Genomic DNA, 10,538 nt, shown 5'->3' with positions numbered 1-10,538 from the left:
TACCTAGACTAACATACAGTCTCCGCTCAGAATCGTTTTTCTTATACAATGATATTATATCATTGAATTCAAATTTAATACCATCCATTATACAGTGACCCACTTGTAACCTACTGTACAGCAGAGCGAAATCCACTTACCCACCTTTTTTATTTCAAATTCTGAAGCTGAATATTATTCAGAGTATCTTAATTAAAAACATTACATTTCCGAGAAGTAATTCATTTTATAGTTATAAGTTTTTAAAGTTTAGATCGTTAGATGATTGGAGAATACTGGTACATAGGGGTAGGTTTTAGCCTGTATAGATAGGTACCACGTAAAATGTTGTTCACTACTCCACTAATCTAAATTTTAAATACTTACTATTGTTATAAATGACATCAGTGCCGCAACTACATGTTATGGGGCTGTTGTGCAAATCTTAATTTGGGGCCTAAATATACAAAATGTAAATAAATTATTATATTAAGTTATCTAAACAAAAGTATTTAATTGTTTATTTTATAATTTATTGTTATAAAAATAGCATTATAGTATAATTTCAACACATTTGTAAATTATCTAACAATTTCTTCGCTTTTGCGTTTGATAAGTTGACAGTTGTCAATGACTTTCTTTACATCTATCCATGAAGTTCTTCTCCATTCTATGTTTAGTATGGAAATGTCACTAAGACGATCTTCACTTAAAAAATTGCGCAAGAATATTTTGAATCATTTGAGTTTCATTTGATTACAATAAATTACAAATATTTAATAATATGAACACATTTATTTTTTACTCTTAATTTTAATTTAATTATCTTCGGCCACAGCTTTACAATTCATTTTAACACATCGATTTGGGGACTTGGGGGCCGATGTGCAATACACGCCTTGCACACTCCGGTAAAGCACGATTGAGCATAGAATATTTTATGCGATGTTGCCAAATTCACGTAGCCAAAATTTGTAATTTATTATTTTCACGTATATTACACCAATTATTTATGATATCTGACAGTGACGCGAGCCGTGAGCTGAGCCCCTCAGATTTACCGACAATGTTATATCAATTAATAAATTAGTTCCGGACTACTATTGAGACTATTATTGATTTATAAATATTTTGAATAATGTTACTAGGCATATTACATATTGACTATGAAAACATGATATTTTTTTGCCGTGTTATATTTTGAATCATTATAATTATTTAAATAAATATTTTTGTATAATACAGTTCAAAATTGAAAATGGCATCGTCGCAGAGTTTTTATGCTCAATCGTGTTGGTTTTCTTTTGTATTTCAATTTCCTTTGATACGCCGACAATTTCTGCTCAATCGTGTCGCAAAAAAGGTGTTTTATGCTCAATCGTGTCTCAGCCGCACACACTCGGTAGTTGCGCCACTGAGTGACATAATATAATTAATTAATAACTACTTCTCCGAAATTTGATTTTTGTACATTGAAAGAAATAGTTACACCAGAGTTATTACACAGAATTATTTGTTGCTTCGGAATATGAAATGTATGGCGTCATTCAAAAAAGTAAAAACTTAAAAAATGCTAATCATAAAAAACTATCTTGGTTCATGGTATTGAGATTATTATCCATATTCAATAATTTATATTAGATTCTGGGCGGAACGATGAATGTATTGATTTTATTTTACAATGATGTAGGTATGTTTTTTATATTTTTTTTTTGTGTCTGTTTACACGATAACTACTATAGTGAAAATAATACTTCGATTCTCAACTTCAGTATCTTTTCTGGTGGGAAAATGAATCTAGTTGATGCATTGGGAGGTCTCAATTTTAAAATCATAAAAGCGCCGAGAAAACAAAAAATAAAATAAGGTAAAACGAGAATTTTTACGCAAAATAGGATTTCAATAAAATCGATTTTGGTTTATGGCGTAACTCTAAAAAAAATAATACATAATGACATTTACACTGAATGTTTATATTATCAATTTCTATGCACGATAACCTTTTAAAAATATTTTGATTTGTTTTGAACTTTTTCCGAACATTTTAAATTTCCAATTTTTTTAGTTTTTTTTTTTTGCTACGAATGTCAATAATTTTTTATTTGTTTGGTAAAGAAGCTTGAAAACTTAATGCAATTGTATAAGGGCTTAATGCACTTAATATATTATTAAAATGGCATTTAAAAAATATTAGAAAAAGTTTTTTTTATAAGCATTTTAAGTTTAAATGTTGACAAAACACGTAAAAATCACGAAAATGTGCAAATTATTTTGAGATGGAAATTTATAAAAATGTTTTTTTAAATTTAAGATTTGAAGTCTTTTCTGAAAAAACTCATACGAAAAAATCGGAATTTTTTTCCATGTATTGGCTGCACTATTTTTTGATTTTTTCCTTATCTATTATTTTATTACCAACCTATTTGATATTTTGTTTATTGTTAATTTATGTTTGGATTATTCATTAAATATTTACACGAAAGTTAATAGGACGATATACCTTAAAGCAAGCTATGAGTATTTTAAAATTGTAAATTGTTTATACATCTTTAAGTACTCATAACTCGCTTAAAAATTAAAATATACTAAAAAGCCCATGAGGTTGTCTAGATAATAATCTTACCTTTAAATGTGTTAAGAGGTCAATTCAATCTAATTTGTAAACCAAACGGAGCTACACGTGTTCTGCTGAGCGTAGGATTTGCTATGTTACGCACTTGTAAGATGGAGACAACACATGCAGGTATAACGTCCTCTTAATGATTTAAATAAATATACCTTGTTAAAAATAAAACATTATTATCATTTCTATTGACTGTTGGTGTGTAAGTAATTTTTTCCATTTTATACTTTTAATTGCAGGTAAATTGTAAATAAAAAAATAATTAAATTTTTTTCAAATCAGTTTAATACTTTAATTGCAAAAATAAATAATACCTATCAGTAAAGTAGATTTTTCCATTTCCAATTCTTAGTTGCTGAACATTTTATACATTTTTAAATACTAAATAATTTGTAAATTTTGTTAAAATTTTTACCTTAAATGCTTATAAAAAAAATCATGCCAATATTTTTTTTAATATTTTTCAGTTGCTATTATAATATAAACATAGGTGGATCTTTGTATTACATTTTTTAACTTTTTGACGCAATGAATAAAATTTTATTGACATTTATAGAATAAAAAACTGAAATATCTATAAATAGCTCAAAACAAGTAAAATTATTTTGAACATTTTATCATGTATATAAAATGGTAATATAAACATTAAACATTTGATGACAATTTCAAGTACCTACGATTAATAGATTTTGAATTACAACAAAATAAGAAAATCGTTGTATGAAAATTTGTTTTTAACTTCAAACGCTCGTAAAAAATTATTTTAAGTTTCAGGTAAACTTTTTTTTTGTTAAATGTAGAGAAACTTAAGAGGAATCTTGTATTCAAATTTAAAATCTTATATATAAATAGAACATTTTTTTATGAATTTTGAACTCGAAATAATTTGCCACTTTTCGTGTTTCTTTCAAAATTATGATTTGAGGGCGTTGGAGCCGGTGCGTATTTTTAGTACAAAAACATGTCCTGCTGGACGAACTCTCCGCCCTGTAGAATAGTCAGATTTCGTTAATTTTTTTTTTATTTAATAGAAGAGAACATATTTTTTCAAGTCGGATCAAAGCCCAATTTTAAAATGTAGAATAATTATACTATAATTATTGTACTTTGTCAAACGTATTTTTCTATCATTATTTAAAGTAAAATCAAAATTCAGCCCTTGATCTGATTTGAAAAATCTTCTCTTCTTTTAAGTAAAAATAAATTAACAAAATCAGACTTTTATACAGGGCGTGAGAGTTTTTCCAGTGATGTAATTTTCGTTTATATAATACACCATATCAACCCCCCCTAAATAGATATCGTGCTATAGATTTGTGGAAATGTATTATAATTAAGGTAGTAGGTAATTAAAATATAAAATATAATTTTCAAATTTTATAGAATTTCGTAAAATTGAAAAAACCGGCACCAACGCCGTATGAAAAATTATTGTGGGTTTATGCTCAATATTTTTTAATTTCCACTAACATTAACTTATAACTTTCGTTGTATTACATTTTCAAGTTTTTTGACACACTGAAAAATTTTCTATCGATAATAGTTAAAAAAAAAAACTAATAAAACTAATATACTACTCTATAATACTTCTTATGCCTATAAATAGCTCAATAAGAGTCGCAATATTTCGAAAATCTTATAATGCATAGAAATGGCAGAGATAGACATTCAGCGAAAATTTCATCTATATTCGGTTATTTCTTTTTAGTGATAAAAAAAAAAAATCAATTTTTTCAAAAACAGGTTCTGCGTAAAAATATCAGTTTTTTTTATCAATTTTTTATTTGTTTTTCTAGATTTTTTTGAAAACTATTGAGAACATTTTACATTTGATTTCCCAAAGTACCAACTAGATTGACTTTCCTACGAAAATATGGTGTTGAAGAAAATTGAACCATTTCTACTGTTTTTAAAGTTGATGAGAGGACACACAAAAAAAAACACATCATAGTAAAATCAATACATTCATCGCTCCGCTCAGAATCTAAAATTTCACCAACAATCTGATCCTTATAATAAGGTAAAAGCAATTGGTATTTGTGGTCAAATGCATGGAATAGTTTTCTGGGATGAAAAATTCGTACTCAACTTTTGGGATAGTGAGTTTATAAGCAAAACAGATACATTTGTATCTAATTTATATACATGGCAAGATGCACGTACAGATTTCCAATTTTTGGCCAAACTGCCAAAACCTCATTCTCATTTAAAGGCATACTCAGGTTATGGATGTAATACCATATTTTGGTTAAAAGAAAATCAGTTAGTATTATAGGTGTAACAAATTATCGAATACTTAAAAATAAAATACAAATGTTAATATATACCATTCTTAGACCAGAAATATTGAGTAATTTTAATCAATGCGGTACAATTCAAGATTTAATTGTATCAATACTTTGCAATCAAGGAAAATCAGTCATGTCTACACACAATGCGGCAAGTTGGGGATATTTTAATGTAACTGACTGTTCCTGGAATATAGATATTCTAACAGAAGCAAATTTTCCAGTTCATCTGTTACCATCAGTCGTACAGCCTGGAATAAATGTAGGGACATTATATGAAACTATTTATAATATACCAAAAGGCGCGGTAGTTGGTAAATGATAAATATTTTTAAAATGAAATAACTTGTATTTAATTGATTTACTTACCATTAAGGTGTTGCTCTTGGTGATTTGCAATGTTCAGTAATGGCTACATTAACAACAATGACAGATGCAGTAATTAACATTTCAACCTCTGCTCAAGTTGCATTTATAGCCAAAGAAATTGAGACACAATGTGGTAAAATTTTAGACAATTAATATTTATAATAATTCTGATTAGTTTGTTATAATTTTTTTGTTGTTGGATCAGATAGTGTTGAATATTTTCCATATTTCGAGAATCACTTTTTGGCAGTAGCAGCTTCATTGAATGGTGGAAATGTCTTAGACTCTTTTGTTAGATCTGTATTTAGCTGGGTATCTGCTCTTGGATTGACTATAACTGAAGGTAATTAATAATACTAACACATATTTTATGAAGTGTCAGTTATGATGTTAGTAAATGTAAAAAGTAAAAACAACTAACCAGTCTAACCTTTTAACTATTTCCATTGATACATAAATTATCGTTTATTTACTAAATAATAGAATATTTTATTGACATGTCATATATAATTATGTAACAATTTTATTTCAGATGAATTATGGAACCGATTGTTACATTTATCACCTGAAGAAAATTTGACACCTCTTATAGTAAACCCTTTAATTTTTGGAGAAAGGCACAATCCAACAACTTATGGATCATTAATAAATGTTACAAATAATAATCTCACATTATCAGAATTGTTTTCAGGTTTTTGCAAAGGAATCATTAATAATTTACACAAGTAGGTTTATTAAATTATCTCAAAACAATGCAATAATAACATACAAGTCATATAACTATAACTTTTGAGTTTATTTTATTTTAGAATGATGCCAAGAGAAATGTTATTGAAAGCTGGAATTCAAAGAATCATAGGTTCAGGATCAGTTATAACCAAAAACCATATAATAAAAAAAGAAATAGAAACTTGTTATAATCTTCCATTGTGTGTAACAATGTCAGAAGATTCTGCTTTTGGTGCTGCTTTAGCATTATTGAAGAATAATCCTTCCTTATTTAATTAGTAAATGTACTTCAGTTAACCAAATATATTATAATTAATGTATGTGTTATTCATAAAACATATAAGAATGTAAAAGAAATGTCTGGTATATTCATAAATGTACAACATGTAATTATCAACTAAAAAATGTATTTAACACTACAATATTGCAATCATCATAACTACTATATTATAAATGAAATGTAAATAATAATAATAATACTATAAAAATGATTTTTATCATTATTAAGTACAGTAAATAAAAATTTAGTATTAACATTAAAAATAAAAATATTTTTAGTACCTATTTGAATTGTTGCATAAAAATAATTAATGGTCACAATAACTAATGAAGACTTACAAATTAAGTTCTTTAAAAATTATCAGTTATATCTTTTGGATTATTCACAGGTCAAAAGCTGAAACATAAAATAAACGTAATATATAAATTAAATACATTAAAATTAAATATACAGATTAATAATGATAAATATATACATATATATGTGTAAAGAGCATACAAAGTTAAATAAAATACAGTTTATACATATTATATAGTTTTGAATTTTGAATTTCTAGACAATATTTAATTATAATTTTTCAGTTATAATTGAAAATACCGTCTCAATATTGTTTTTATCCAAATAACTTCAATAGCAATGGTATAATATAATTAGCACCTAAGAGATACAAAAACTTATGAAGAACTAGTATTTCATTAGGTGAATGTTGGATGAATATAGTTAATTTAAATATGATTATTTTAACTACCACAAAACAGAAATGAAACTTAATTTTTCTTATTTATTTTGCCACTATTAAAATTGAATATTCGCAGTATAATTTGATATTATATTGTATCATTTTATCATGGTATATAATAATTAGTGGCATAATGAAAATTATTTGATTGATCAGTTGCATCAGAAATATTGAGTTTTTATGTACAGAACTATACATAATATATTGCCTAATAAATTTACTTAATTTAAAGAAAAATAAACCAAAGTATATAATTTCCAAAAATAGTTAACCTTAAAAATCTGGATTGTAATTACGAGAAACCTACATAATTATCTAAAATTGAAATTAAATTACAAAATAATATTAATATAGAATCAATGGTAACAATATGTGCTTTTAATAATATATATGTATATTACCTTAAGAACTACTATTCAAGTGCATTAATTGTTCTTGTAAAACAAATGACATTGTACATGGTGTCAAAACCCCTTTATTTAACATTTCTTCTCGGGTTTTGCCTTTAGTCTTAGGAGTTTTCAAAAAACTGCAATCTTTATTTAAATTATTAAAAATTCCAAAAGCACCAGTCATTCTAGTGTAATTTTTTTCCTTCACTGTTTCTGTTGTAACGATTGAAGTCTGTGATTCAACACTGTCATTGTTTCCATCTTGAAATTTTTTTATCAATTTATCATAGTTTTCATTAACTTTATTTTCCATAATGCCAAAATGTTTTTCAATTTCTAGTTCAATTTCTTTGAACCGGGTCTTCATTAAATCACAACATTGTGATTTAGTTTGGCGAATATCGTCAATTTCTTTTTTTTTCAGTTCTTCAATATCTTCAACTAATAAAGACAGATTTGATATTTGAGTTTGACGAATATCATCGATATCTTTGTTTTTAAATCCTTCAATTTCTTCAACTAATAGGGGCATATTTGATGTTTGATTTTGATAAATATCATCATTGTTTTTCGTTACTTCAACTAATAAAGGTAGATTTGATGTTTGAGATTGACTATGAGTTTGACATATGTCTGGCTTCGGAGTTATACTTAGATCTATTAAGCTTGGAGTTGTGAATTTATTAAAATGATTTTCACTGACAGGACACAAATTTACATCAGGTGTTGAGACATTAAATATGTCAGCATTTTGTTGGACTGATTCTAAGTGGCGGTTTAATAAATACTTAGAGGCAGATGATAATGCATTGTTGAACTGTACTTTTTCATACTTAGTACAGGGTGAGTCAATCAGTGTGTTAAAAAGTTCTTTTGATTGCAATACAGGTTCACAAGGCTTTTGGCGAGATTTCCCCATTGATGATTCAAGAAGTTTTATTCTACTAGGTGGAGATAATGGAATTTTATTATGGTTATTAAACATATCCATGTATGTAGATTTCGGTATGTCAAAAGTATTTTCTGTATAAAGTTTATCATGACTTTTTGATTTTGATGAAGAAAACTGAAAATTGTTAATCTGAAAATAGATTGAAATATATTGATTATAGTTACTTTTATACAATATGTAAATATTAGCATATACCTCATGTAATGGCTTTAATGTACGTTTCATAACAAATGTATCGTCATCAAACAAAGCTTTTTTTGGTCCAATTGACACTTTTTCTTCTAAAAGACACAAATAAAGAGTTTAATTATTCTAAATAATATAGGAACCTAAACTATGTTGTGATTATGGTAATTAAGAATTAAACTCGACATGTATCAATACCAAAATAATTTTAGTTTTAAAAATAAATAAAACAAATCTTTTCTAAAATAATAGGCTGGTATCCACAATTTTGTTTCCCATATTCATTATTTTTTAAATTTTAAACCATTAATTATCTTTAAGAGTATCATAAAAAAGATAAATATTCAAATAAATATTGAACGCTACTCAAAATCTCTTATGATGTAAATAAAGTATTACCTATATTATGTCATTATTATAGCTAAAAGTGAAGCCACCAGCAAAGTAATTAATTAGATACCAGAGTAATTTTCAGAGAGAACAATTTGTATCATAGTATTATATAACAACGTTGAATTATGATATTTATCAACTATAATAATTTACCGAAATAAGATACATAGGTATGCATTATAATTTGTTATCCTATTTAAATGAGAATATCCGGTATTAATATCATTTTACATAGCCACATACTTTACAATAGAACAATTAATTTATAAATAGTGTGCCGAGATAGGTATGTCATTCAATATTATATGATTGTACATAAAAAATATGTATATATCGTCCCTGTTCATGCAAAACACACTAAGTCCAAAAACATGAATCAGCTTTTGAAATTTTTTCAAACTTTAAATGTATACCATATGTAACCAAATTTTTTTCTTTCCTTTTTTAATTGAGTTTCCCTTAAGGGAAGTAGCTGTTAATGAGTAGTTGTAAATAATATGACACTGTGAAATTTATAGCTCTTATTATTGTTAAAATACAAATTTCTAAGTCGATTTTTGGACTTAGTGTACTTTGTATGAACGGGGACGATATGTAAATACATGTTTTACTGTGAATGAAAATTTGACATACCTACTATTATTATCAATTACCTAAATAGTCAGAATTTCAATGAAAATACATAACAACTACTTACTGATAGGAATAAAACGGATCTTACATAATTAATATGATAGCCGATATGTAATTAAGGTTCATATAATAATTTATATAATATATTGGTATGAGTTGTGAGTACTTATTTTGTTTGAAATAGAAAGATACAAAATAATATTATAATAGATACATACCATTATCGAATTCGGGAGTAAGTTTAACAAGATTTTGTACCACACTACGACGGCCAACGCGCCTTTCTTTATTCATTTTATAAATTCAAAGCTATTAATGTACACGCAAATTAGAAAACAGAAAGATTTCGAAGAATCCAACAATATAATATCGGTTAGTATTACAAATTTAGTATTTAACAGCGAGTAAAAAAATTCAAGTATTCAAACATCGATAGCTAAATTGGTAAAAATTTGAAAATTAAAAGTAAATTCCGTTAGAATGATGATTACTGTACCATGATGCACTTATTATAATATAATATTACTTATTAATGAATTATATCATAATTGATATTTAGCTTGAAATTTGAATTGGAAGTTCAGAACGTTCAACGCCGTGGAAAAAATAACCGATATTTTAACGTCTGATATCAGCTGCTGTCGCCACTCGCCGGTGATGATTCGAAGGAATTTATGCGGTGCATGGAAAAGACGGTGTTGTCGTTAATCCCCACCGAATTTTATTTCTTATAGTCCAATACAAAGACACTGGATAACTACTTTTCGTTTCACAAAATACATGTTCTAAAGTAAATTTGTTCAAACATTATGGTTAAAAATATTAAAATTATTTAATCAAGATATTTTTTTACAGGTCTTGAAATTATAATAATTTCTACTGCGACTAGTGCGATTACGCATTACGTTTGTATAGACATTGCTTATCGAAAAAAATTGAGACTGTATTTTTAATATTTTTCAACTGCCATTGTAA

At 26.4% G+C, this 10,538-nt stretch overlaps 2 protein-coding genes across 5 annotated transcripts in view; one reads left to right on the top strand and one right to left on the bottom strand.

The window, feature by feature from the left end:
• The window catches only part of LOC100163090 (sedoheptulokinase), an 8,744-nt gene extending 2,384 nt beyond the window's left edge, over positions 1–6,360 (top strand). For 3 of the 4 annotated variants that reach the window (XM_029489490.1, XM_016801064.2, XM_001952588.5), the window contains 6 exons: positions 4,623–4,864; positions 4,939–5,204; positions 5,267–5,392; positions 5,465–5,602; positions 5,792–5,984; positions 6,069–6,360. In XM_029489490.1, the coding sequence (XP_029345350.1) occupies positions 4,623–4,864; positions 4,939–5,204; positions 5,267–5,392; positions 5,465–5,602; positions 5,792–5,984; positions 6,069–6,267 (1,164 nt within the window). In that variant the 3' untranslated portion in view covers positions 6,268–6,360. Of the gene's footprint in view, positions 1–4,398; positions 4,865–4,938; positions 5,205–5,266; positions 5,393–5,464; positions 5,603–5,791; positions 5,985–6,068 lie in introns of all 4 variants that reach the window. The other variant, XM_016801066.2, reaches the window with a different exon arrangement.
• On the bottom strand, positions 6,337–10,393 carry LOC100165170. The gene is made up of 4 exons (XM_001952581.5): positions 9,782–10,393; positions 8,547–8,632; positions 7,409–8,480; positions 6,337–6,664 (listed from the first exon to the last, which is right to left on the bottom strand). The coding sequence occupies exons 1-3, from the start codon at positions 9,855–9,857 to the stop codon at positions 7,410–7,412; spliced, it is 1,233 nt and encodes a 410-aa protein (XP_001952616.2). The 5' UTR covers positions 9,858–10,393; the 3' UTR covers positions 6,337–6,664; position 7,409.
• Between the last annotated feature and the right edge of the window lie 145 nt (positions 10,394–10,538).

This window comes from Acyrthosiphon pisum, chromosome A2 (genome assembly GCF_005508785.2).
Source record: "Acyrthosiphon pisum isolate AL4f chromosome A2, pea_aphid_22Mar2018_4r6ur, whole genome shotgun sequence".
NCBI classification, from domain to species: domain Eukaryota; kingdom Metazoa; phylum Arthropoda; class Insecta; order Hemiptera; family Aphididae; genus Acyrthosiphon; species Acyrthosiphon pisum.
The sequence above is the reverse complement of the archived record's forward strand: the minus strand, read 5'-3'. Positions and strand labels throughout refer to the sequence as shown.

Excerpts from the sequence above, each read along its gene's own strand:
- LOC100165170 (XM_001952581.5), bottom strand. The coding sequence starts at position 9,857 with ATGAATAAAGAAAGGCGCGTTGGCCGTCGTAGTGTGGTACAAAATCTT. Across the intron at positions 8,633-9,781 it reads TACTCCCGAATTCGATAATG|AAGAAAAAGTGTCAATTGGA; the intron begins GTATGTATCTAT and ends TGTGTCTTTTAG. Across the intron at positions 8,481-8,546 it reads CATTAAAGCCATTACATGAG|ATTAACAATTTTCAGTTTTC; the intron begins GTATATGCTAAT and ends ATCTATTTTCAG.